Here is a 27,300-nt window from a genome sequence, read left to right as displayed (position 1 = left end):
AAGCCAGACGCAGTGGAGAGCGGTCAGAGAAGGACGGGGCCGCCTAGGGCAGGGGAGGGTCAGGGCCGTTTGCAGGGCCTCGAAGGACAGTTTGGAATTCAACAAGCAGACACGGCGAGGGCTGAGGGGGCTCGTCCATTTCTCGTTGAAAGAATTGCTGAAGCGGGTGCCGAGGCAGGGGGTGTTGGCCTCCATCACCTTCCGGGAGCCCAGCCCAGGGGAGCCAGCCCCCTGGTGGGTGTCTGAGGGTCAGAGTGCTGGGATGGTGAGCTGCCCAGGGTCACTAGGGGCCCCGGGGAAATGGAGAAGCGTTCACAGTGCTGCCTGACAGCCTTCTGGGCATTACCTAGGCTCAAGGGCAAGTGGAGAGCTGGAAGTGGGAGAGAAAGGCCTAATGTTGGGGAGATGCCAGAAGAGAGCAGGACTCACAGAGGAAAAACAAAAACAAAAAACAGAGAGAAAGAGAGAGAGAGAGAGAGGGAGAGAGGGAGAGAGAGAGAGAGAGAGAGAGAGAGTGTGTGTGTGTGCATGTGACGGTCCAGCTCCGTTGCCATGAATGAGGCTGAGACTCCCAGGCGGGACACCTCGTTGTGAGCTTGTCACTGGCTGCTGTGTAGCTGGGGTCACCCGGTTTAACGGCACTGCCAGGGCAGGTCCATTGGGATACTTTTGGGGGTGGTGGTCAAGTTCTACTCGAGTATAAGGAGGAACAGACCAGGGCCTGAAATGGGGATTTCCTAGATGCCGGGTTGTGATTTTAACCTTTTCGATGGGGACCAGGCAGCCAGTGACAGTTCTGCAGAGGGTCTGGCAGCATCGCAGTGACGCACAGAGGACACTGGTCTGCGTCAGCCTGATGGACGAGGACGACCTAGCGGACCGATGAGGAGGCTGCTACAGTGCTTCCTGCTGAGAGATAACTAGGGTCTGAATCGGAGGGGAAAACAATGAAAGTGAACGGAAAGGAGAAAAGCAGGATGTTTTGGTAGATCTGACTGTTTTTTATAAAAACCGGAAAATTGGAAGACAGAGGGGAAAAAATAGAGCTCGTTTGCAGACTTATTGCGTAATATTGGCAGGAAATCTCAGAAAACATCCAGAAGGCAGTTGACAATACGAGAGATCGAAGCTAAGGGGAGGCACCAGGCCTGGGTCACAGGTCCGGGAGCTGTCCGCTCGGGGAAGACAAGCAGTGAGTGGGCCATGAGAAGGGAAGCGCCGCGGACAGATTTGGGGGCCCTCGACATTCGGAGACGGGAGGGAGAAGCAGGGGCGACGAGGGAGCCAGAAAAAGGGCAGTTCTCAGGGGCAGCCAGCGCCGAGAGCTGCGAGGTTAAGAAGTGACCATCTGGGCTTCCGAGGTTGGCGAACACCCAGGGACTTGGGAGAGGAGCTAAGCTGGAGACGGCACGGAAGCTCTGTGGTCGGTCCCTGTTCCTGCCCTTTGCTTCGCTTCCCCCTGGCTATTCTTGAGTTATCACCTTTTATAAGACACTGGTAATCTAGTAAGTAAAAAAGAAAAAGGAGTGACCATTTGTCAGCATCTATGAAACCACGCATGCGCCTACCCCATGATCCAACACTCCCACTTTGGGGTGTACACAAGAGATATCAGTATTTTTTTTTCGCAGATACAAGAATGTTTATAGCAGCTTTTTAAAAATAATGTCTAAAACCTAAAAACACCTCTACTTCTGTCAGCGGTAGGATAAGTGTGGGATAGACATACCCTGAAACGCAACCACAGCCCTAGCACAGAAGAACTTCTACGAGCACCAGCGTGGGCGCAAGAAGCCGCACACATGGAAGTTTACCGCCGACCATTGCACAACGCAGGCGTTAGGGGCGCTGACCGCCCCCAGGCGATCGAAAATCTGCATGTAACTTTTGACTCCCCAGAACTTAATAGGCTACTGTTGACCAGAAATCTTACTGATAACATACCCAGTCGATTAACACATATTTTGTATTATATATATATATATTACATACCATATACTTACAATAAAGTAAGCTAGAGAAAAGAAAATGTTATTAAGAAAACCATCAGGAAGAGAAAACACATCTACAGTACTGTACATATATATGTATTGGAAAAAATCCACACGTTAGCGGACCCCTGCAGTTCAAGCCCACGTTGTTCTAAGGGTCCACTGTATACTGAATTAGTCCATTTGTAAGTTCGAGAGTAGACAAGATTAATCGATGGAGATGTTCGGCACAGCGGTGTTCGCCTCCAGGAGGCGATGTAATTGACAAGGAAGAGACAGAGGGAACCTTTTGGGATGATGGAAAATTTCCGTATAGTGATCTGGGTGGGGGTTAAATGGGTGTAAACAAATGTAAAAATTCCTCAAGCTATACACGTAAGATTAGTACACTTTACTATATCTAAGTTGTACCTTAAAAAAAAAAAAAAGTAAATGGGCAGTCTAGGAGTAGGGTCAATGAAAACAGAACATTCTTGAAAGACAATTGGTAAAACGAAGAAAAGAAGGAGATGGGAGGCGTAGGCTCTTTTAGGGTGAGGACCTTTACATTTGTAGGCAGAGGAGAAGGAGCTAAAACTTAAGGTGATAAGGATCAAGAAGGATTATTATCATTGCCAGGTTGCCTTGTCTATCACGCTGAGTGGACGTCTCGCTCACCAGGGTAGCCCAGAGAGGGCTTTTCACCGTACACATTGTTTGAATGATTGGATGGGTAGTTGGGTATGTGAATGCGTGGGTGGGTGGGTCGGTGGGTAGGTGGATGGATGGATGGATGGATGGATGGATGGATGGATGGATGGATGGGTGGGTGGGTGGGTGGGTGGGTGGATGGATGGACGGACGGACGGACGGACGGACGGACGGATGGATGGATGGATGGATGGGCAAATGGATGGGTGGGTATGTGGGCAGATGGATGGATGGATGGATCAGTGGATGAATAAGTAGATAGGTGGGTGATGGGTGGATAAGTATATAGGTGGACGGATGTATGAATGGGTTGCGGGGGAAGCATGTCTGGAGTATGTTATTAAAGTAAGTTGCTGGAGAGGATAAGTAGAGACTTGTTTGAATATACAGGTGGAGAGGTTCATCTGAGTCAGAAAAAAAAAGTAAGAGAATGTAAAAATATAAGAGATTATGAAGTAGGGAGGAGGACAGGTAAGAGAACACAGCCAGGTGAATCACTCTTGTTCAAAAGCTGGAGTCCAGGGTGTCTGAAGTGTGGATTGTGGCAATGGGGTTGGGTCTTGAGGTAAGTGAAAGGGTTTAAAATGACCAATTGTGGAAATTCTATAAAGAGCCAACAGCAGATGAATTCAAGGATGACCCCAGCTCCGAGTTAATCTTTCCTTTTGCTGACATGCTTTTTAAAAGCGAGGAGCCTTTTACAAAGCTTGTGACTCTGATTTGCAGATGAAGTACAACTTGCCCTCCTGGTGTGACCGAGTCCTCTGGAAGTCTTACCCGCTGGTGCATGTGGTGTGTCAGTCCTACGGTGAGTGGCACGCTGTGGGGTTTCACTGCCATAGACCTAAGGGCTTCCTTCCGTCTGTCCGTCAGTAAAATGGGAGCGCGCCCTACAGCCCCGGCCCGATGGGCTGGAGTGGCTCCTCCTCTGCCATCTTGGCGGCAATACGGTCGCTTCTAGTTTGGGAGACGTTAGAATTATGGAGCCGTTTTTTTAAAAAAAAAGCAATCCAGATTAATTTTTTCTTTTTCTTTTTTTAATGAAAAGAGCATCTAACGTTTGAGTCATATGAAAGTGGTGTTTTCGTGGGTCAGAAACAGTTCGAATACTGGAAATTCACCTGGTTCCACCTTCTACATATCATAAGTATACACACATGTATTTGGGGAAAATGTAAGGAGAAATTGAGTTAAAATGATGGAAAAGGGATAATATGCAATACCGGAGTAAATAATTATTGAAAAGTTGTCAAAACAGTTAAACGGTTGTTGGCCCTAGACATTTAAGATACACTGAAGGAATTCTCGATTGCCTGAGTCCTTGTTCGTAGAATCTCCTTAGTTCTCAGTATTTGGAACTACTCTGCTCTGAACACTTAAAAATTCACGGAGCAGAACTGCTTGCAACACATTACTGGCTGGGAATTGTGGTATCATTTATAAAACATCGCAAATTTCCAGATAATGACATCCAAAGGAGGACCAGCTCTGTCCTCAGCACGTACCTTATGTGACCAAGTCACAGGCCAAAGACCCCGACTGGCTGCTCACGCCCCCAGGCCTGCCCCACACCTGAGGCCGCCAGCCTCGGTGCTGCCCGGCGGCCAGCTTTGTGACCCCCACGCTCTCTCTGGGGATCAACAAATTCCCACATTAACTTACGTCCCATAATTGACTTCCATAGCTTTCCATCATGGCTGCCTCGCACTGCCCGGAGGGACTGGGCCTTCTACCCTAAGATAGTTTAAGGCATGCAGCCTACACCCCCCCCCCCAACACCTGAGCTGTCTCACAGAAGTGACTTCACTAGGCAAACATATATACCTTTAGATGCACAGATAGGCCGCTTACCCCATAACCACAGCCAGAGAATCGTTTCACCTTCAGAACCTCCAAAGGCCTGAACCCCACCCACCGCGCGCATCCCCACACTTATATATCACATCCTCAGCCCTGCCAGCCCTGAGCCCTCCAGGCCCGTGACCCCCCCTAGGCCGGACACCACTCCTGCTGATTCGTATCGCCAGGAAGATTCGACTGTCTGCCTTCTTCAGCCAGCGCTGAAGAGATTCAGGACAAAGTGGTGGCTCGTACGATCACCGCTTTGAACCTAACCTTGGCATTCAAGATATGGCGCCATAGTTGAGGATTTTAGGAAAGAGGAAGGAGGTTGGTCTGGAAGGGGCATTGAGGAGCAAGGAAGACACACCCTCCCCCTCTCTGGGCCCATGGGTGGAGCCGGAGGGGCTCGGTGTCTCCCAGGAAGGGCCGGGTTTGGACCATGAAGGCGAAGTCGACGATGTAGGGAATTTTGCTAGCGAGGTTTCACTGAATGTTTGGGGGCACTGTAGCAGGGTTGCATGAGTTGCAGGCGGGCAAGAAATCGGGAAAGGGAAGGGAGCGAATAATCGGAGCTCAGGAAACGGGGGTCAGCGGGCGCGTGCGCCTCACGGCGGTCGACGTAAAAAGGATGCGGCGGTTATCTACTGCTGTGCAACAAACCACTTTGAAATTGGGCAACGGCCTGAGAGTCTTGGGGCCAAACCTGGACGCTCTGTTTGGAGTCACCTGGGCACACTCAGGCCGGGAGCCCACTCAGGTCTGGGCTGGCCGACGGGGGTAACTCAGCCACGAGTCTCTATCCAGCGGACTAGCCCATCGAGGCTTCTTCCTGCTCCCATGGTTCCCAGCTGCAAGTCTCAGACGTGGCAGCGCTTTTTAAGTCTCTGTTGGCCTCGCATTTGCTAATGTCCTATCGGCCAGAGGAAGTCACATGACCAAACCCAGCCTCACCGTGGGGAGGAGTGGGGGACAGTCCACCTCCCAAGTTAGTGCAGCGCTGTCGCTATTGTGTTCACTGTGCATCTAAAATATTTTAAAGAACGTTTAAAAGCAAGCCCGCTCGCCCACCTTGAAACTGCTCCCTGGAACACCCCTTCGAAGGGCCACGGTCACCACAAACGAGGTCCGCACGCGGCCGGACTCCCCTCCTTCCGTCCTCTCCTCTCCGTACCAGCCCCTCACCGCCTTCTTCCTGTCCGCGCCCAAACGCCCAAACGTGTTTCAGGCGGGTGCCCCTCCTGCCTGCTTCCCTCCCCTCCCGTCTCAGAGGAGGGGCGTCGCCCTCCTCGCCAGGCTGACCTTTGCACCCGGGCCCTCTACCCCATCCCCCCCTCCTCCCCCAGGACCAGTGCCCCCCACTCTTCCTTGTCTCCATCCCATCCCATCGTCGTCTCTATTTTTCTGATGGTTGTTGCCGAGTGAGCATTTTTGTTCATGTTTATTAGCTATCTGTGTGTGTGTGTGTGTGTGTGTGTGTGTGTGTGTGTGTGTGTATTTTCCGCCCGTATCTTTTGAGTGATTGCCCCAAAAAAGAAGGACATTCCTCTGTTTCTTGCTGATTTGCAGAAGCTTTAGAGACAAGGACGTAAATCCGTTTTATCGCCTTCCTGTCTCCCGTGCTGTTCTTCCTTCGCCCGTTAATGGCTGGCGGGTCCCGGGGTTTCCAGCTCGTCTCTTCTCATCCTTCATGTCTTCCCCAGGGAGCCCAGACATCCTCGTGGCTCCCACCTAACCTCACGACTCTAGATCTAAAGATACATCTCCACCCCCTACACCCAGCCGGACCTCTCCACGTGGCTCTGTCAAAAGCACCCAGAACTCGGTATTTCCAGAACTGCGTTCTTTCTCTCACTCCCTGCAGACGCGCTCTCCCGCCTCCTCTTGCCATCCCAGCCCCGAGCTCCACGCTCCGCATCTCTGCTTCATGACCTTCCCTTCTCTCCCGACCCTGTGGGTCACCGTGGGGCGGGGGAGGGCGCCATCTCTTCTACGGAGGAGCTCAGTGGCCCTACACTCCCATCTCAATACGACCACGTACGTAGCCCAGGAAAACCTCTACAGTTCACATGCCACGATCCAGTTAAAAGCTCGTGAGTCTTTAGGAAAAGCTAGCGCAGGCCCATGTTAGCCATGGAGGAGACGGTGTCCCACGCTTTCACTGAGACTCTTGAGTGCGGCCGTGGAAGGTCGGCGGAATGACAGGGGCGAGACCGTGGAACTTCCGGAGGCTTCCTTCCCTAAGGACGCGTTGACTTCTGCCGTGGGTCTGTCCTCCTGGGCCTGACCAGAAGAGTTTCTCTTTCTCTGCTCAGAAGTGCCTCCTCTCCCCTCCCCCGCAGGCAGCACCAGCGACATCATGACCAGCGACCACAGCCCCGTCTTTGCCACATTCGAGGCAGGAGTCACCTCCCAGTTTGTCTCCAAGAACGGTAAGTCCCGAGCGCTGTGTCCTCACGGGCGCGGGAGGCCCCGCGGGCTCGTCCCCTGCTGCAGCACCAGCCACCAGCACTGGACGAGCCTCGCGCCCAGCTCCCGGCCCGCCGGGCGGGTCTCCTCACGTCCAAAGCACATCACGGTTTCCGTCCCGAGCATTGTCTTGCTCTCTGGCAAATACGTTAGCTTTTTTAAGACTCGGTTCCAATCCATTCTTTAAAATTGAGTGAATGACTATGGCATGTCTGCCACCAACGATGATTCTGGGGGCAGGGGGACCCGGACGACCATTTATTTATTAGTAACGCATTTACGTTAATGTGTTTTTTAATTTGTCTCTTCTGTGCAAGGCAAGCCACACTGATTTCCTGTCGGCCTTATGCTAGACCTTCTTATTTAAATGTGTTTGTTTATGTTTAAGAAGTGAGGCTATGCGGAGAGGGTGAGTGCAGGTGCGTGGTGGGCGGAGCTGGCGAAAACGGGCCGCAATGCAGGCGACCAGGTTTAGGGAAATGCGGAAATAAACAATACTTAGATTTGCAGGTAATTTTTCAAATAATCCAACTCAGCTGGTCACTGGGCCACCTCCCCCCACCAGGGGCTTGGTGTTCTCTGTGGCATTTCCAGCTCTGGGCCTGGGTGACCAGGGAGCCACGCTGTCACCTTCTCTGCCCACCCCCTGCTCTCGTGGTCGGCAGACAGTCCAGGCTCATTTAGAAAGGCCGAGTGGGGGGCCCCGTATAGCATGGAAAAGCCTGTGTCACTCTGTGTCCTCAGTGTGTGATTGCCGTAGACGAGGCTGGGACACAGCTCCTTGCTGTTGGGTCTAATGCCCCTCAGCAACGTGACCTCCCCTCCTCATGCGGCCATGACCCACCAGCCTGTCTCCTCCCTAGCTCTGGCCACTGTGCCTTTCTAGAACCTTCCACCTCTTCCCCAACGCCTACCCATCTCCCCTTTCTCTGAGTTTCTGCAGCATAGATGGGTGGCCCATGACATTGCACCCTCGATAAGCACCCTCGTTACAGCCTCGGTATCAGCCTTGCCTTCCCTCGACTGAGGCTCAGCCCACAGTAGGTCCTCACGAACACCAATGACCTGGATCAAGCATTGGTCAAACGTCTACCTAAGCAGAGCCCGGCCTAGGAGCTGTGGGTCTTAAAAGGGAAAAGGAAAGCTAAGTGAAGTAAGCCATACAAAGAAACAAGTGCTGTGTAGTATCACTTTTGTGTGGACTTGTTTTTTAAATCGATTTCATAGAAACAGAATAGAAGGGTGGAAGCCAGGGACTGGGGTGAGGGGCGACGAGGAGATGTAAGTCCAGGGGTCCAAACTTGCAGTTATAATGAGAATACGTTCTCGGGATGTAATATTCAGTATGGTGACCGTACGTAATAATACAGTACTGTATCCTCGAAATTTGCTGAGAATAGAGTCTCACCACACCAAAACACAAAAACAAAAACACAACAGCCAATTAACCATGTGAGGGATGGATGCATGTGTTAATTATCTTGATCTTGGTAATTGCTTCACGATGTGCGTGGAATCATCACATTGTGCGCTTTAAATACGTACGGTTATATTCGTCAGTTATTTCTCAATAAAGCCGGGGAAAAGAAAGAAAAGAAGGAAGGGTGGGAGGGACAGAGGAAGGGAACGTCTGTCCTTGGTCCCAGGTGGCTCGGAATTTATGTGGAAGGACAGGACACCTGCTCAAAGCCAGCCTAAAGATGCTTGCAAAAGTGTCTTCTAAATAAATAGCATTACTAGAAAGTTAACCGAATAGAAAGGTACAGAGGAATATACTGGAGTAAAGGGAGGAGGGGGTAACTGAGCAAGGAGGAGCAGGTGTCTCTTACGACCTGAACTTAGAAATGAGATGAACTTGAGCATGGAGCAGCCGAGGCATTATATAAGCTCTCTTTGCCCGAACTGGGGAGGTCGTGAGCTTCGCACTTGACCCTTGAACCTTGGCTCTTCCCGCTCTGCTCCCCGCCAGTTGCGATTGCTCAGAGATGCTGTTAGCATCGTGGGGACACAGTATGCATGGTGGGACTTCAGGGGAAACCTCCCCTTCCCCTGGACTCCCATCTTCCCTGGACCTCCAGGGAAGGCGCTCCAGTCAAGGGGCCGCTGTGAAATGCTCCACCTCCGAGCACACCGTGGAACCGAATCTCTGTTGTCTCCTGTTCCAGGACCCGGGACCGTCGACAGCCAAGGGCAGATCGAGTTTCTCAGGTGCTACGCCACCCTGAAGACCAAGTCCCAGACCAAATTCTACCTGGAGTTCCACTCGAGCTGCTTGGAGAGTGCGTGGGGGTTGCGCTTCCTTTCGGCTGGGGCAGGCCTGGCTCGTCTTCGCGAGCGCCTCTTCGTGGTTGATGGCGCTTTGCCCCACTTCTCCTCCCTGGGAAGGACCGACCGATGGGTGGACCTCGAGTGGGGGTCAAAGAAGCAGGCAGCAGTGCTAGGCGGTGGCAAGTGAGGGCCCAAGGGGACACCCAGTGATGGTGTGCTGACCCCTGGGCTCCTTTTAGGTGACTGGGCACCTGCCTTCTCTCCTTGCCCCTCAGGGCAGTATAGCCCACTTGAGAGCCCCCCCCCAAGCTGGGGCTCCCTCTCGACAAGAGGGTGAAGGTCCAAAGCTTCTGGAGGCCGGTGTCAGGCCCTGAGCGGCTGCTGGCCGCCGCCCATTCGTCCCAGGGTCCTCCGCGCTCTCCTGCACCACGGGCCTCTTTCCCGGGGGATCTGGAGCATCTGAGCGCAAGCTCGAGGCGGGTGGCCTCCTCTCGGCCAGCAGCAGTTAGCGCAAACCGTTTGGGAAACACCCCTAGGTGGCACTTCCAGGCATGTCGTCTAAAGCCGTTCCGCGGTGAGCAGACCCAGCTCTCCCGGCTGAGACGGTCGGGTAGTGGTGACTGGAGCAGCAGCGGGTTGGGGGTTAGTGCGCAAAATCAGCTCCGCAGGGGATGCCGGATACTTCTAGAAACTTCTAGAAATCGGGATCGGGAGGAAGACACGTGCCACCGCCCCGTTGCTGCCCCAGCCCCCTTCCCTCTCCCACTCCCTGGGGCTCAGTCCTGGTGACAGACGCGCCTTCTCCGCGAAGTCTCTAGGCCTCGGTTCGCCAAGCAAGGGCAACAGCGCTTCCAAAAATGATGAGGATTTTCGTGTGGGTGTTTTTAATAAACTGTCGAGACATTTGCATACATTTCTATGGAAACAGCATATTAGGGAGCTCAAATTAGCATTCCGAAGGGCTGCCATGCCGAGTGGCGGGGGACAGCTGTCATGTGTCCCCGTCTCTCTGCCTGCAGAGTGACGGTTCCTTTGTTGCCAGGTTTGCTGCAAAGAGGAGCCGAGAAGGAGGGGAATCTCTAATTTTCCCCCAAAATAACTAAACTGTGTTGGCAAATGACCATCCCTGCGCCAAAGCAATGCCAACAAGCCTGATTCCCAAAAGATTCTGGGGTCCCTACAGGTTAAAGAGGCAGGAGAGTCACCGCATTGGTCTGGGCGGGACGAGCCTAGGGACCTTTTCTGTCGGGTTCTTGTTTTCTGATCTCTGAACACCAGGCTGGTTGTCCTCCGACAGGTTTCGTCAAGAGTCAGGAAGGAGAAAACGAAGAAGGAAGCGTAGGGGAGCTGGTGGTGAAGTTCGGGGAGACCCTTCCTAAGGTAATCCGAGGGCAGGGCGTCCCCGGGGAGGATTCGCAGTCGCCAGGCCAGCGGCGCTAGGCGGTGGCAGAGCTCTGGCCCGGCCTGACCACAGGGAGCGGGCATCCCAGGGGCCAAATGCGGGAGAGGCCACCGCAGGCCTGCCGACCTGCGGGCCCCGCTCTCATTCAAGGCGATCTACCGCCCGCCTTCCAGTGATGGTTAAACACATTCCGGTGCCTCGGGGCCCCAAGAGTCCTAAATGGGTTTCGATTCCTGTGGTGGATCGTGGCCGGGAGCCGGAGGTCTCACCCGACTGCGTGACTTTACACAGAAGGAAACTGAGGCAGATCCCAGCGCGGTCTGTTCGGGGGCACCCGGCCACTGTGCCAGCCCCAGGCCCCGCACCCTCAGGCCCCGCGGTTCTCCTCCTTCGTCTTCACTGCAGAAAGAAAGCGGGCCTGGACCTGGGGCTCAGAACCGCCCGCTGAGGAGGGCCGCGCAGAGGGGGCGCGAGGCTGGGGACATGCAGCCACAGGGCGGGGCTTCGCCGCCTCTCCGGGAAGCTCCCTCGGTGACGGTGACACTCCACGGAGTGAAGGCTGGGGTGGGGCGTAGACAGGCTGGCGGGCTGGGCTGCCTGCACTGGCCTTAGCCGTTGATGGAACCAAGCATCGGGCCACACACATGACCACGTCATCGCAGGCGCAGAGGCTCATGCCCCAGTCACCGGCCCCTGATTTGGGTGCACTACGACTGGGGTCCTCCGCAAGGCTGAGTCGGAGCTGTCAGAAGTCCCTGCACTGGGGCCGTTTTCAGGCCCCTGAATCCTGGTGGCTCGGCTCCAAGGGGACATCCCACCTGACCCGCCCACCCCACCCTCCTGCTCCTCCTCTCCGGGCTACTTTGGCCTGCAGTCCAGGTGGGAGGACACCAGCGCCCCAGGCCCAGCAGCACCTCTAGGCGACTCCTGTCCCTTCCTCCTGACTTCTGCCAAGATCTGCTGCTCCCGCTGCCTCTGTCCCCGCCTCTACCCACTGCCGCCTCCCCGGGGTCCCCTGTCTTCTTGCCGAGGCATCCTGAAGCCTGACAGATCTTTCTGGAATGTCCGTCTGAGCCTGGCATACCCCTCTTTGTCCAGTCAAGTCCCTGGTGTCACATGGGATGAGCCCGAGCTCCTTGGCTCGGCTCCCAGCCCTTCCTCGCTCTCAAGCCTCATCCCCCGGGCGCCTCACTCCCGACTGCTCCCTGACTCTCTGCCCACCCCTGACACCTCCTCCTCTCTCCTCACCCCTAAACCCCCATCAGGGCACCCCGACGGAGGCTCTGCCCTGCCCCCCCACTTTCGTGAGTGTGCTCCCCACAGACATTCCTTGTTCCTCTATCGGCCACCTCCCTCCCACTGCCGCCCGGGGGCGTGGGGTCTTCCCACATCCGGGTCTAACTAGGAGCCAGCCAGCATTTCACATCAGTGAGCTGAGTGTTGGTGTGGCTCTGGAACCCCAGAATGCCCCCCAGCACTCACTGTGATTTCCAGTCATTTATTCCGGAACTTTCTGAATGGAGATGGAGCCCACCCTGCCAGGCCTGACCAGGGGTGTTAGTGTCTGTGCGTGGGAGGAAGTGGACAGCCTGGGGCGGTGTGTGACCTTTTTATTAGGCCCCTCTGTGTTGGAGGCAGTGTGAGGAGCAGTCTTAACTGGTGAAAGATTCAAAACTTCAGCTCTCGCCCAGCTCGTGTGCGCATAAAGCCCCTGCCTGGGCTCGCGTGGGCTCGGCCCCGCACCCCGGCGACGTTTGGGTTTGCCCTGTGTGTGCGGCCGCATGCGGACGTGCCCAGCCAGAGCAGCAGGGCAGCCGGGAGCCAGAGTCCCTCGTCCCCGCGGGAAGTCAGGGACAGAGCTGGAATTCGGGATCTCTGCTGGTCACTCACCGAGCCACCCTCCCGACAGCCTGCAGGCGGCTCCTGGCCCGCCTCTGCTGGGGGGTGCAGAGGCCACCGTCCACACAGCCTCCGTCCCCGGAGCAGGCTGAGGAGAGACCTGGGGCGACCCCGCGGGGGGAGCCCACGTGGCAGTGGGGTGCATTCATACCTGGTTCCTGATCCCATCACATTTGTGCATCAGCCTGGCCCGCTCCACAGGATGCCGGGGCTGCAGAGGAGGGGGAGGGAGGTGGCAACCGTGGGGTCAGGCCCTCTCCTTGGGCCTGGAGTGCCGTGTGATGGCCGGTGGGGGACAGGAAAGAAAGCGAACCCCACCTTGCTGGGCGGGGCGTACGTGTGGGTCCCTTCCTGCTCTCTGGGCATGAAAAGCAGAGATCCAAATTTGCTTCCTAGCAACATCTGCGGGCCAGTTTTCTCTAGCATCCCTCTCCTCTGGGCTGGCGACGCTCACCCACCTGTCCCCGAGGCATCAGCTCTAATGCCACCCCCTTCTCCTTGCAGCTGAAGCCCATTATCTCCGACCCCGAGTACCTGCTGGACCAGCACATCCTCATTAGCGTGAAGTCCTCCGACAGCGACGAATCCTACGGTAAGGGTCCTGGGGCAGGCGCGCCGTTAGCTGACGGCCCCTGAGCTAAGGGAGCTGGTGGTCTCTCCATCACAGAAAGCCCACCTGCTGCACCCCATCCTACTACCCTGCCACTCCTTCCCCCATCCCAGGGCTGCCAGAGGGACAGGTACCGGTGAGTCCTGCTTCCCGCCCCGTCGGGCTTCTGGGAGTACTGGCCAGCAGCCACAGCCCCTCCCTTGTGCGGAGGCCTCCCTGAGTCGGATTCTGTGCCAGGAGCTTTGCAGGCACTTTGTGGATTTAATTCTGACAAGACCTCAGGAAACAGACACTATTCTCCCGATGAGTCAATACTCAGCTGGGGCTCGGAGAGGTTAAGTGACTTGCCCTGGCTGAGCCCTTATTTGAACCGGGTCATCCCGGCATCGCTCAGTGCTCAGGCCTGTGTCCCCACCAGCTGTCCTACGAGAGAGAGACCACCTTCTGTAACATCTTCAGCCTGTCCATGGCTCTAGCCCATGTCAGGTTCGCCCTCACAACTTGGTACATTCTGTGTGGCCGGAGCAGGGAAAGGGGCAGGTGGCCAGAGAGAGGGGCTGGAGGCTGGAGCCAGATCAAGCAGCTCCCTCGAAGCTGGGCTCCGGGTAAATACCTCATGCTGGGGGCCACGGCGGGCCACTGAAGAGTCTGGGGAGACAGACGGTAATGTGATCGGCTTTCCGTCTTAGACATACAGGTTGCAGGGATCGAGGTGAGTGATGAGGGGCTGGCGAGGAGACAGGGACAGTACAAATAGAGAGATGGGCTAGAATCGAGGGTGCCAAGCAGGGAGACTGCCCGCGGGAATCGGGGGACGTGGGAGGCGAGGGTGGCCCTGCACTTCCTGCTTGAGCGGCTGGGTTAATGTTTCATTTGGTGATCTGGTGAGGCGCGGGCACCGGGGGTGACAAGGCACAGCCAGAGTGGGGGGAGAGTCAGAGGCTGTGGCTCGGGGACACCGTCAGAGTTGAGTCGAAAGAGGGGCACACTTATGGCAGAAAATGCGGCCGAGAGGTCCGACAAAATAAGGACCACACAGTGTCCCTTAGACAGTGACCCAGGGACCATCCCCGGACCCGGCGAGACAGGCAGTCAGGGCGTAAGTGGAGGGGAGGAGGCAGAGGGCACGAGGCAGACAGGAAGCGAACCCGGGTCCATGGGGGGTGTTTGTTTTCGATGGAAGGAGTTTGAAGATGCTTCGTGCTGGTGGCGGAAGCCGGGAGGCAGAGCCGTGGACCCCTAGGGTACACGGTAGGTGACTGAAATGTGCGGTACAGTCACGACCCTCGTGGCAGAGGTGAGGAAATGAAGTGACTCGTTCAGGGCCGGGCAGCCGCTCAGTGCCTTTCACAAGCTACTGTGTGGCCTTGGACTTGAACTCAGGCAGCCGGGCTCCAGAATCGTGCCCTTCGCCCTCACCCAGCACGATGCCGGGGAGACGGGCGAGGGCGGGCAGACCTGGGGGGCGTGCTGGCCCCGGATCTGGGTCTCCCGTCCGCCGTGGCGGGGCAACGAGAATGGATCCGTGTGTTCGCCGGGGCGTTTGAAGGTTTGGCGGCAGGAAACAGGAACTCGGGTCTGAGGTTTCATTTTCTCGATCGAACATTCCTGATCGAATACTATAGTCCGCCTTTGTTTCTTCCTCTCGGTATTCATACTCAAAACAACAGGTCGTAATAATAACGAGGGGAAGAAATCAACCGGCGGTCTCACTCCCCTCTACGGCGATCATTTTTATTCCGTCTCACACATAAGCATTCCTGCTCATCGCAGAGATATCATGTTTTATTTTACTTTCCTCGCCTGGAATCAGATAGTATGCAGCCTTCCTGACCATTGCTTTTCAAAACTTCATAATGTTCCACGGATTTACTGCATCTTCATTTTTTAGAGCATTCCTTATTATTACTATTATTATTATTGAGGCTCTGTCAGTTATTTTTGGTAGTGTCATCAATAATGCTGAGATGGATCTCTTTGGGGACATTTTTTATTCTTTCGGCTCACCTCTTTAGGGTGAGTTCCCATGCTTGCTGGGTCAAAAGGTGTAAATACGTCTGTGATCCTTGGCCCTTGTTATCAGACTGATTGCCACAAAGGCTGTCTTGCATGTTGACCTTTCCACGCCCGAGTGTACAGGTTTCCCCAGATCTTTGCTGCTATTGGGTAGTCTTTTTCTTCTATGTTGTGCCGAGTTCATATCTGTGAGTGAATGCCTTAGTATTGCCTTTGTTTGCGTTTTTGATGGTGTGCAAGGCTGAATGAGTTTCCATTTATTGAAATCAACCAGCTACGATTCTTTTCGTGTGAAATGACCGTCGGGGTTATCTGCCCACGTATCTGCTGGGGATTTGATTTTGAGGAGTTCTTCGTGAGTTCAGGGAAAATGCCCGCTTTGTGAAGCTGCACCGAATGGTCCCAGTCAATCTCCTTTTCATTTTCGCTTTTTTCTTTGTGTAGAAGTTTTAAACTTTTATATCCTCTCGTCTGTCAGTCCTATTTTGTCCTTTCTTACATGGCTTCAAATCTTGGAAAGTTGCCATTCCCTCTAGCCTTCAGGTTAGTGTTTAGTTCTGTTTTTCTGCTAGATTTTCTATGATTTAACATTTTTACATTGACTAATCTATGTAGAGTGCGTTTGCTGTAAATTTCGAGACGCTTTCCCCAGATGGCTGAGGAGTTATTCTGAAAGTTGCATCCAGCGATCCCCGCCTTGGCCATTATTTTAAAGGACCATCTTCGGGAGGCAGAGCTAAATCTGCAGGTGGAGTTTGCAGTGTTCGTCCTGTGAAACGGCGGGGTCTTAACGTGGCTGTTGTCCCTCCACATCCCCAGGTGAGGGCTGCATTGCTCTACGGTTAGAGGCCACGGAAACTCCGCTCCCCATCCACACGCCTCTCACCCACCACGGAGAGATGACGGGTCACTTCCGGGGTGAGATCAAGCTGCAGACCTCCCAGGGCAAGAAGAGGGAGAAGCTCTATGGTGAGTGGGCGGGACCCCCTATACCCTCTTCGGCGCTGTGGGGTTAGGGGTAGGGATGAGAGTCCTCTCAGCAAGGCTGCTGAATATTGTGAGTGCCAAGTATCATCCTTTCTTGGTAGCTGGATAAACTGAGGCACAGAGAGGTTAAGTGATTGGCTCAAGGTCATGTACCTAGGAAGCAGCTAGCCCGAGGTGAGAATGCAGGGTCACGGAGTCCTCAGCTCGAATTCGTAAATGTGATGGGTGCTGCCTCTCACGTGAAGAGCAAGATAGCAGATCTCAATACACGTGGGCAGCCTGGACCCTCTGCTCCTGGGTGGGCACCAGGCCATCGGGACTGCCACCGCCTGGGGGTGTGGCTCCCCTCCTGTCCTGTGGGAGCTCCCTTCTCTGGCAGGATGTGGGTTGGAATGAGGGGCCCTCGGCACCTCTGCAACCAGAAGCCAAAGTCAGCGTTGCAGGCGGGGTCCCAGCTGCCATTTAAGCCCACGAAGAGCTTGGCGTTGGTACCGAACGCTCCGGTACCTTGTTATATTTTATTCAGATCTGCCAAGAAAAAATTGCCTGTTTTGTCCCTTGCCAACAAGTTGGAACTGTCGCATGAAATGCCCGCATGAAATTCTCTGGGCCACACGTGCCTACTCTCCTCCCTCACGCATAACCGCCCGACCCCTGAGCTCGCGTGAGGCCTCAGATCGTGCGAACCCCGCCTGCCCGGCAGCTGGGACGCACTGCTGGGTGCTCACACACTCCTTCCCGGCCCCGTCCTTGCAGACTTTGTGAAGACCGAGCGTGACGAGTCCAGCGGGCCCAAGTCCCTGAAGAGCTTCGCCAGCCACGACCCCTCGAAGCAGTGGGAACCCGCCAACAGGTAGAGCGGGGCGTTGCCGGGCGTCACGGCACACTGGCTGGCGTTGCAGACCCGGCCCCCGGGGAGGGTCAGTGGGGGGCAGAGGGACCGAGGACCTGGACGGACAGGAAGCTCGGCCAGGAGAGGCGCCGTCCTGCTTCCGGCTCTGAGGCTTCTGACCACAAACCCACGGCCGTGGAGTGGGGGGTAGGAGGGGCATTGGTGTGACTGTGACAGGCCTGGGAGACTCCTCCTTCGTGTTGGAGACTTCGGTTCTGGTCAACAAACATGGGTTGAGCGCCTACTGTGTGTCCGGTTTTAGAGAAACCGAGGCAAATTAGGTGCAGTCCCTGACTTAGCAGCTCAGCCTAGGAGAGAGATGCCCAGTCCAGGGGGACACACCTGCAGAGGTGACTGCGTGGGACGATTGCCATGTCTCCGTGGATGGGACATCGGCCATCATGGCTTTGTGGCCACCAAACCCCGTCCTGTTATGTAAGAGGAAAAATCATTGTGGGAAATGTACGCAAGGTGCCCTTGGCAGAGACTGGATCGGGAATAACCTGGACATTGTAAGAGGCTAAATGCCTAGGTGACAGCAGTCCCCAATAACACGGCACTTCGGCTCGCTGAGATGGTCGCGAGTCCCAGCACCCAGCCACCGGGGGCTGTGCCGGTCTCTGTGCCAGCTCCCCTGCTAGGGGGACGAAGCAGTGTCAGTCAGCGAGCGAAATTCCAAAAGCCGCCGCGGAGCCCGGCTCTCTCCAATCCCCGTTTTGCACCCCGCCTGTCCATCCGGCCCTCGCCCGCACGCCCGCCTCCCCGGGGCACAGGAACTCCCATCGCCAGCTTCTGACAGCTGTAGCTGTGGGCGCTAAAGTGTTCCCTTTCGATCTTTTTTCCCAATATTGCGCAGTTAACGAAAGCATCGTAAGGCTCCAGATTCAGGAGCAGTGCAGCTCTACAAATTATTTCCCATTTGACTAGCATTAGGATTAGGACTTCTGAAGCAGGCATTGATGGATGGGAGGAGATATGCTCAGAAGCAGGCCAGCTGGGCAGGCGGCAGCTGGGAGGCTGTGTTACAACCTGTCCACGCAGATCTCTGCTAGTCGGTGCTCACGAGAGCGCCGTCTCACAAAAGACCGGGACGGCACAAGGCGTGTGTCTCGGGGTCACCTCACTCGGGTCTGGGCCATCCCTTCAACTCCACCACATTCAAGGCTCCAGTCTTGACCTGCGACCTCCACACTCATCCCTAAATGCCCACGTGGCCTTTTCCATTCTGATGCCTCGCACACGAGCATGCCAGCCGACATGGTGCAGGTGGAACTCTGCACCCTCCCCTCACACGCCAGCCTCCCATTCCATCCTCCCCTCAGTTCCTGAAGTGGTCAGGCCCCTCTCACCTCAGGGCCTTTGCACTTCCTCTCACCGCCGTCTCCCTCCCTTCCTCCTTAGCCGCCTCCTCTGATAGGCCTTCCCTGACCACCCTCGGCCCCACTGGTCCCAACCCCCATGCTTGTCTATCTCTTCTGTGACTCTGTCAGACTTTAGCACTGTGTAAATGCCGTGATTCTCTGTCACTGAGCTTGTTTTGTCCCTCTCATCGGATCTGGGAACAGAGCGTGGCTGCCTTGTTCACAACCATGCTCCCTCCCCCTGGCCCAGGGCCTGGGGCTTACTAGGCCCTCAGTAACGATTTTGTTGGATGGGTGAGTGGGTGGGTGGGTGGATGGATGGATGGGTGAGTGAATGGATAGATGGACGGATGGATGGACGACAGATGGACGGATGGATGGATGGATGGATGGATGGATGGATAGGTGGATGGGTAAGTGGGTGGATGGATGGGTGGATGGATGGATGGATGGATGGACAGACGGACGGACGGATGGATGGGTGGATGGATGGGTGGGTGAATGGATGGGTGGGTGGGTGGATGGATGGGTGGGTGGGTGGGTGGATGGATGGATGGATGGATGGATGGATGAGTGGGTGGATGGATGGGTGGGTGGGTGGGTGGGTGGATGGATGGATGGATGGATGGATGGATGGATAGGTGAATGGATGGATGGGTGGGTAAGTGGATGGATGGATGGATGGATGGATGGATGGATGGATGGATGGATGGATGGATGGATGGATAGGTGGATGGGTAAGTGGGTGGATGGATGGGTGGATGGATGGATGGATGGATGGACAGACGGACGGACAGACGGATGGGTGGATGGATGGGTGGGTGGGTGGATGGGTGGGTGGGTGGATGGATGGATGGATGGATGGATGGATGGATGGATGAGTGGGTGGATGGATGGGTGGGTGGGTGGGTGGGTGGATGGATGGATGGATGGATGGATGGATGGGTGAGTGGATGGATGGATGGATGGATGGATGGATGGATGGATGGATGGATGGATAGGTGAATGGATGGATGGGTGGGTAAGTGGATGGATGGATGGATGGATGGATGGATGGATGGATGGATGGATGGATGAGTGAATGGATGGATGGATGGATGGATGGATGGATGGATGGATGGATGGATAGGTGAATGGATGGATGGGTGGGTAAGTGGATGGATGGATGGATGGATGGGTGAGTGGATGGATGGATGGATGGATGGATGGATGGATGGATGGATGGATAGGTGAATGGATGGATGGGTGGGTAAGTGGATGGATGGATGGATGGATGGATGGATGGATGGATGGATGGGTAAGTGGATGGATGGTTGGATGGACGGATGGACGGATCCACTGCCCAAACAGTGAAGGCGTTAGGGAGAGCCCCAGCAACATCAGGAGACACCATCCGCAGGCTGGGGCCGACCCGAGGGAGGGAGGGAGGCCTGTGGTGTGACTGTGTGTGTCTCCCCAACAGGGTCCCTCTCTGCAGTGGCTCCAGCATCACTGAAATCATCAACCCCAGCTACATGGGGGTGGGGCCCTTCGCGCACGTGAAACAGGCCCTGTCCCCCGACCAGCAGCCCTCAGCCTGGAGCTATGACCAACCTTCATTCAAAGACCCCTCCCTGGGGCCTGGAAGGGGAGAGAGCCCTCCAACACCGCCCTCCCAACCACCCATATCACCCAAGAAGTTCTCCTCTGCGACAGCAAGCCGGAGCCCGTGCTCCAGGACGCAGGAGTCAAGGTAGGCGTGCTCTTTCCGAGCCCTCTCCCTTCGCTGGGTTTCCACTCCCGGGAGACCCGGCCCTGGAACGAAGCTGCTAGCCGGCAGGGAGGGTGTCCACTTGGGTCGCTGACTCACCCTCGGGGCCTGGAACACGGCAGGTCCTCGGAAAATGCTTGTAGAATCTCCGCGTCCCACTGTATTGATGTAAACGTGAACGATTTCTTTTTCATAGAAAATTTTAAAGATATAGTCAAGGAACATACCCTCCTATAAAAACGACATTTGTTGAAAACTACATTTCTATAGCTAGTGAACCCTCTGGCTACCTCCCAGTCCCGGGAGGCCCCAGGGAACAGAGGTGGGGATTCCCGTGCAGAAAGCCCTCCCGAGCCCAGCCGGAGTTCCCCTGTCTCTCCCCGACCACGACCACAAGGCGTCTGCTCCCACTCTCTTGTGGAGGTCGGCAAAGCTGCAAGCTGCAGCAGAGGCTGGGGATGTCCAAGGGGAAGGGCGGCTAGCCTGCGAGGGCGGGGCTGAGCCACGGAGGAACAGCAACATTCGGGAAAGGCCAAGAGGTTAGGGAAGGCCGACTTGCAGCTAGAACTGGCCCAGGCAGCACACGGCAGGAGGACTCAGCCAGGGAGAGGCCCAAGTCCGGCAGCCGGAGCCACAGCCACTTCTCACGCGAGCTGCCGGAACCAAGCAAACCCACTCGAGAACGGCCGGTGGAAACGCAGGCTAGGGACCCCTGCGTGTGTCTAGCAACCACAGGATGGCAGACGGCAGTTAAAAGTGCATCACATCGCCCAGACGACGACGATCGAAGATGGGCAAAATGTCGGCAGCGTCGTCTGTCCTTGGTGGCTGTCTTCATTCTTTATGACGACTTCAGGGGGCCGTTCAAGCCTCTCTTCCCTTTTATGAGGTCTTGTGTCTCTCGGCGGTGTTTCCTGTCACTTGTTAGAAGCCGGGGAAGCGAGCATTGTCAGAGAGCATCCTCCCTCATCCCCCTTCGCGTCCAGCCTTTCCTACGGGCAGTTTACGGTTCTGTTCCTTAAGCTTTTTCTCCTTAAAAAAAAAAAAATGAAGAGGTGAATGGAAGGAAAGGGAGAGAGGCCGGGGGGAGGAGGGCATCGTAGGACAGGACAGGACAGGACAAGTAGGCCTGCCCTTGAGCTCGGTCCTATCTCTGTGCCTCTAGTTTTCAGAATTTGTCGATGATATTTTCGAACTCTGGTTATTCCATAAGAAACGTAAAGGGGTGTGTGGGGGGGAAGCCTCAATTTTCTGCCCTGGAAAATGAGGACCAGATGATTTAGCAAAAGTCATCTGGTTAGCGCCTCAAAAAAAGGAGCCGTGAGTGACCACGTAGAACAAGGAACTGTTTGTAAGTTCCCGGAGTAAGTTTCCTCGTGGTTCACGGCTCGAACTCAGCACGCGGCCTGGAACCGGGTGGGGAACGTGTTCCCTCCAGTGTCACAGGTGACGGCTTCAGAACAGGGACATCGGTAGGCAAGGGGCCCCCCGGGGTGGCATTCTAAGCTCACTGCTCACGAGGAGGTGAGTCGAGGCAAGAAGCCGGCAGCTCCCACGCCTGCCTGCAGCCCTCTTCACTGCTGTCGACCCCGGCTCGGCCCGGGCACAGGCCGTGGAAGAGGGGGTGTCACCGGCACCCTCCATGTCTTCCCACCATCGTCCCAAACTCGAGTAGGAGGACCAGCTGCCTCGGTTTGCCCAAAACTGTCCCATTTTTTGCACTAAGAATCCTGGATCCCAGAAGACCCTGGAACCCGGGGCAAACGGGAACAACCGGCCTCCAACTGGCGGGCTCGGAGGGCCCTCCTCAGACCCCACCCAGTGTTCCGCTTCAGAAGGAGCAGACTCCGGGACCTGAGAAGTGAGTCCTTTGGCCACGAGAATTAACTCTGGGCCCTGGATATCGGTGACTGATTCCACAACTGTGGCCCGCAGTGGACTCCGTGTCTTGTAACCTTTGATCAGGGAAATAAGACTTAAGACGTTTTGAGGTTTTCCGGTCTCCCCGGCCCCCACCCTGAGAGTGACAGCAGCCGCCTCCCAGAGGGCCCGCCACCAGGGCCCATTTCTGGCCCCGGCCCGGGTTCTCTGAGGCGAACCCTTTCCTCCTATCTCAGTCACCGAGTGGGCCATCAGGCGTCAGGCCATGCGGTTTTTGTTTTTTTTTTTTCCATCTTGCCTCTTCCTCAGAACTTCTGGTCAGTGCCGCGTGCCCCCTCCCCACCCTCCTCCCTGGGTTAACTCACAGCACAGGTCTTTGCGGATCCAGCCGGGGCGCAGAGGAGGCCTGGGGTGGAGGGGCGGCCCTCCAGAGTCTTCGCTCAAGGCCCCTAACACTTCTGGTTATGCAGCTGTTCCAAGTCTTTCCAAAGAGTAATGGGCCCCAAACGGAGTCTGCAGTCAAGCCCCCACTGGCATGTCCCCGAGGCTAGGCTCCCATGTCATCTCATCTCATCGGCACCCATGCAAGGATGACATCTCTCCCCTGTCCCCCGAGCCCACGCCTACTGCCCCAAAAGTCTATCCGCCTTGGCTGTTCAGCCACTTTCGAACAGCATCTGCACACACATTTCATCAGTAAGAGGTCTCACGGCCTGAACAGTCAGCGGGTTCCCGGGGACCCACATTTTCTTCACGACAGCCTCCTTTGGGCAGCGGCTCCCCTGGGAGATGCCGCCGTCGGCCAGAAGTGAACCGTGTTCTCACTCCCGGTTCTCGGCATGCGCTCGGCAGGAAGTGCGCTGAGTGAGAGCCATAATAAGTCAGGAAGCGGACACATGGGCCGCCCCCTTCCCGGCTTCGGCTCCCGACACGTCCACGGGCCTCCTTCCTTGCTGCCGCTCGTCCCCAGTGCGCGCATCCCAGGTTCCCGCTGACTGCCAGCCTGACCGCCGTTTTCTCCTTCCCACCGCGTGAGGCCACCAAGGAAACCAGTCACCAGGGGTTCCCTGGGGAGAGGCCTCTGTGGTTAGGAAGAACACTGTGTGAACCAGGAATGTCGGCCTTCTGAGCCCAGATTTTGTCTGTTTCACGGTGGCCTCCTGTGCCTGGGGCACATGGCTGGCCCCTACACGTCTCAGATGTTGCTCCTTGACCTGGGACCCCTGAGTAGCACAGATGGTCACTGAGGACGTCTGGTCACCTGCAAGGCTTCTGCTCCCCTCAGGGTCAGAGCAGAATTTGCTAGAGCTAGCAGAGAGGTTGCGGGATTCATGGCGGGGGCGGGGGGGGACAGGAAGGCAGGTCTGTCCTCTGCAGTGAGGGGCAGCCTTCTCTGGCCATGTTGAAGGGGATGGTTTTTTGTTTGTTTTTGTTTTGTTTTGTTTTAGAGAAGATGGTTTTGTTTTGTTTTGTTTTGAAGATGGTCTTGATACTGACCGTGCCATGGAAGCCCGCTCTCCCCTTTCTCCTGCAAACCCTTCAGTTGAGTCCCCGTACTACTTACAGGCTCTGGTGTGACAGTTTTTATGAAGGAAAAGGTCTGTGCAGCAGCCGAGGTCCCCCGAGTGGTCACCCACCTATGAGGAACACAGTGCCTTTGCCTCTCCTTGGTAATGGAGGTGAAATTCACAAAACATAAAGTAACCATTTTAAAGTGGAGAATTCGGTGGCAATCAGGACTTCACAGTGTTGTGCGACCGCGGCCTCCCTCTGGCCCCAGACGTGTTTATGACCCCCCAGAAAACGCCACCGGCACTAAGCACTCATTCTCCGCCTGCGTTTCCCCCCTTTTCCCAAATTCAGACCCAGCGACGTGGGGAAGAACACAGCAGAACCTCTGCCCCCGGAGGACCCCAAGCTGGCCAAGCCCGAGATGTTTGAGAACCCACTGTACGGGTCTGTGAGTTCCTTCCCTAAGCTGGTTCCCAGGAAAGAGCAGGAGTCCCCCAAAATGCTGAGGAAGGAACCCCCACCCTGCCCGGACCCCGCGACCATGTCACCCGGCATCATGCTCTCCAAATCCCAGGAGGCCGAGGGCAGCAAGGGGACCGGCAAGCCGGTGCCTCCGCCCACGCCCTTCCTCAGCCCCACGCCCCGGCTCCGCTCCTACACCTGCTCGCCTGCCCCGGAGAGCCGGCCAGCCGCAGGCGACAAGAGCCAGGGGAAGCCCAAGGCCCCTGCCAGCTCCCAAGCCCCAGTGCCAGCCAAGAGGCCCATCAAGCCTTCCAGGTCGGAGCTGAGCCAGCAGGCGCCGCCCACCCCCGCGCAGCGGCCGCCCCTCCCGGTCAAGAGCCCCGCGGTCCTGCACCTGCAGCACTCCAAGAGCCGCGACTACCGCGAGAACGCCGAGCTGCCGCACCACGGCAAGCACCGGCCCGAGGACTCGCCGCTGGGCAGGACCACCCTGCAGGTGCGCTGGGGTGCGCGTCTGCGCCGGACGGCGCGTGTGTGCGCATGCGGGTGACACGGTCTCCTTGCCCAAGGATGCGTGCAGGCTCCCGGGCGTGCATGTGCGCTTGCCGGACACAACCTGCCATGCCTAGGACTGTGCTCAGGTGCACGCGGGCTCGTGTGCGTGCGTGTAGGTGTGCATGTGCATGATACCACAGCCCCGCCCCAGACTAGGGTCTGAGAGGCAGTGCTTCTGGGAGCAGATCCGTGAGGAAGAGCCAGAGCAGGGATTTGAACCCACGACCCTCTGTCCCCAAAGGAAAGGTGAAAGGAGGGGCTGTGGATAGACTCTGAGCCCTCCTGTGTCCAGCCCAGAGGAATAAGGCTCCATAAATACAAAGAACTCAGATCGGTTACATTTTATTATTATCATCATTAGTATTAGTACTTAAAAATTTCCCAGTATTTTAGAAACTTCAGATGTAATAGCCCTCTTCTTAAAAAATAGATTTCTTTTTGAGTAAAACTTGGAGTGCTAAGAACGGACTCTGGAGCCAGACCATCCTGGCTTTGAATTCCTGTTCTCCCACATCCTGGCTCTGTGCCTTGAGCTACAGTTTACTCATCTGTGTAAAGGGAGCTATTTACGGAACCTGCCTCAGAGGTTTATGAGGAGGCTTACATTTCATTGTATATTATTACTACGTGATGTAATTTATACGTAAATTATATACGTTACATATTTATACACTGTGTATTACTATGCATGCATAACACGTAGGCATATGTCCCAGAATGCATAAGAAGTGCCTAGACCAACATGGCGGCTTTTTCAGCACTGCGTGAGAGGAGGCCTGACCCAGCCCACAGCGAGCAGGGACCCGGGGACCTTTAGTTAAATCTGGCCCTGCGAGAATGCAGCACTCACTGTCATCTGTTGTTGTCCTGCAGTGACGCCCCTGGGGAGCTGCCAGTGAGACAGGAGCCCAGAAGAGCAGCACAAAGCCACTGGGACGCCTCCTGGGACTTCCTGCGGGCCCCTCCTACCCGGCTTCCTAGGCAGGACTTTGGACTTTTCAGAAGAGGCCCGGCTCGTGCGGTCAGCGGCCGGTGCTGGCTGCGAAACTCGGCCCGAGGCTGAGGTGGAAGGGAGAGCATACCTGAATGGCAACGAGCCACTCGCGCCCCTGGGCTCCCAGCTTGTTCTCGGTACTTGGCACCCAAGGGCCTTGTTCCGGTTGCCATTTTGAAGAAAGGAACTGAAATGCCAATTTGCAGGTGGAGCTATAAATAATAATAATATTAATAATAATGACGGCCGCATGTATGGAGCACTCCCCACGTGCCAGGTACCTGCTAAGTGCTTATCCAGAATTTTGAGTTGAGTCTTCTTCTGCCAATCGAAAGCACATTCTCAGACCCCTCAGTTCAGAACTGTACGTCCTGAGCGGTTTGGACAAAGCATTAAAAATTAAGGCTAGTGCCCTCCCGGAGTGAGACAGGACTTGGCCTTAAGACAGCTGAAGAGTAAGTGTTGATTTAGGCCACAAGGGACCTGGCCTTGCCCAGCTTCAGTGATGCAAACGGTTTTCGCTACAGCCCCGGGCTTCGGGCACAGCTGCACAGAGAGCAGTGCCCCGTGCAAGTCCTCTCAGTTCTTTGGTCTGAAGGAGAAGGAAAATCAGCTCCTCCTCTCCAAGTGGGGAGAGCGGCTTCAGCCGGTCCCCCGTGCCCGCCTCGAGCTGGGAAGCCACCCCTGGGCCATGGGTTGAGCCAAGCCCAACGCTTATCTTGTGCTAGTAGGAGAGTCAGCTGTGGCTCCTGAAAGCCGAGCTCCCCTGCCTGGCTGCCCAAGACTGGCTCCCAGCTCTCAAAACAGTGCAGGCTTTTCCTTTCGAACCCTGCGGCTCGTGGCCCTGCTTCTTTGGTTACTAGAAGAATAGCTTAGTGATGTCTTTTCTCGTGTTGCTTTTTACGTAGCAGAATTGATGTAGGAAAACGAATCCAGGAGTGAGCGTCAGTGCAGGGGAATGGGGTGCACACCCCACATCCCCTTGTGTCAGACTGTGTGACCAATAAATTGTGCCTTTCTCACTCGGCTCCTGTCTGTGTGGCGCTTTTTCCTGGCATTCCGCCGCGGACATGCTGTCGGTTGTCAGGGCCATAGAGCATCGGCCAGGGAGGGTGGCTGTGGAAGTTGACAATGGTGATGGGTGAGCAGTGCCCTGGCCAGAGGGGACTGCAAAACTAGTCTTGCAAGTTTGACGTTGGGCGTGGACCGGGACCGATGGCAGACCTGACGCATCTTCGTGAGACAATGGGCACCCTGCAGCCACCCGGCTTCCACCAGTGTCACCTCTGGACCACCACCGCCTGCTGTCCTGCAGTCACAGTTCCTCCTGGCTTTTATAAGTGTTCACGCTAAGCTGCACGTAACGTGTTTCTTGCCTGGAGCTTGGCATGAACAACGAATGATCCCTGGGCCTTGGGCCTCCAGCTCCTTGCATTCAGGGTCAGCTTGCGCCACCCATGGGTCAGGGAGGGCCAGTGAGGGGCGCTGCTTCTCAGCCTCTGCTCCAGGTCAGACACCGGGCCTGGACTCCAGGCAGAGCTCGAGGGAGTGGTGGTCTTGGCGGCCAGGGAGCAAACCAGTCCCTATACTTCAGTGATGGCGATAGCCCCAGAGACGAGTGGGGGCGGGGCTGTGAGCCCACTGCAACCTCGGCTCCTCCCACACTCAGATGAGATCCCCTGCCCCCCCTCCCCCTGCAGGCTCACTTCCTGGTCCCCCAGG

At 55.9% G+C, this 27,300-nt stretch overlaps 1 protein-coding gene across 1 annotated transcript in view; it reads left to right on the top strand.

Moving 5' to 3' along the window:
• The window catches only part of INPP5D (inositol polyphosphate-5-phosphatase D), a 111,199-nt gene extending 84,595 nt beyond the window's left edge, over window positions 1-26,604 (top strand). The window contains exons 18-27 of the mRNA XM_016134731.2: window positions 3,408-3,489; window positions 6,863-6,952; window positions 9,155-9,268; window positions 10,555-10,637; window positions 13,063-13,150; window positions 16,004-16,153; window positions 16,928-17,024; window positions 19,887-20,156; window positions 23,919-24,525; window positions 25,458-26,604. Of these exons, the coding sequence (XP_015990217.2) occupies window positions 3,408-3,489; window positions 6,863-6,952; window positions 9,155-9,268; window positions 10,555-10,637; window positions 13,063-13,150; window positions 16,004-16,153; window positions 16,928-17,024; window positions 19,887-20,156; window positions 23,919-24,525; window positions 25,458-25,460 (1,584 nt within the window). The 3' untranslated portion in view covers window positions 25,461-26,604. The remainder of the gene's footprint in view (window positions 1-3,407; window positions 3,490-6,862; window positions 6,953-9,154; window positions 9,269-10,554; window positions 10,638-13,062; window positions 13,151-16,003; window positions 16,154-16,927; window positions 17,025-19,886; window positions 20,157-23,918; window positions 24,526-25,457) is intronic.
• Window positions 26,605-27,300: the final 696 nt, after the last annotated feature.

The sequence above is a fragment of the Rousettus aegyptiacus genome, unplaced genomic scaffold, assembly GCF_014176215.1.
Source record: "Rousettus aegyptiacus isolate mRouAeg1 unplaced genomic scaffold, mRouAeg1.p scaffold_m13_p_2, whole genome shotgun sequence".
Classification (NCBI taxonomy): domain Eukaryota; kingdom Metazoa; phylum Chordata; class Mammalia; order Chiroptera; family Pteropodidae; genus Rousettus; species Rousettus aegyptiacus.
Note: the sequence above shows the minus strand (reverse complement) of the source record. Positions and strands in the feature narration are given on the sequence as shown.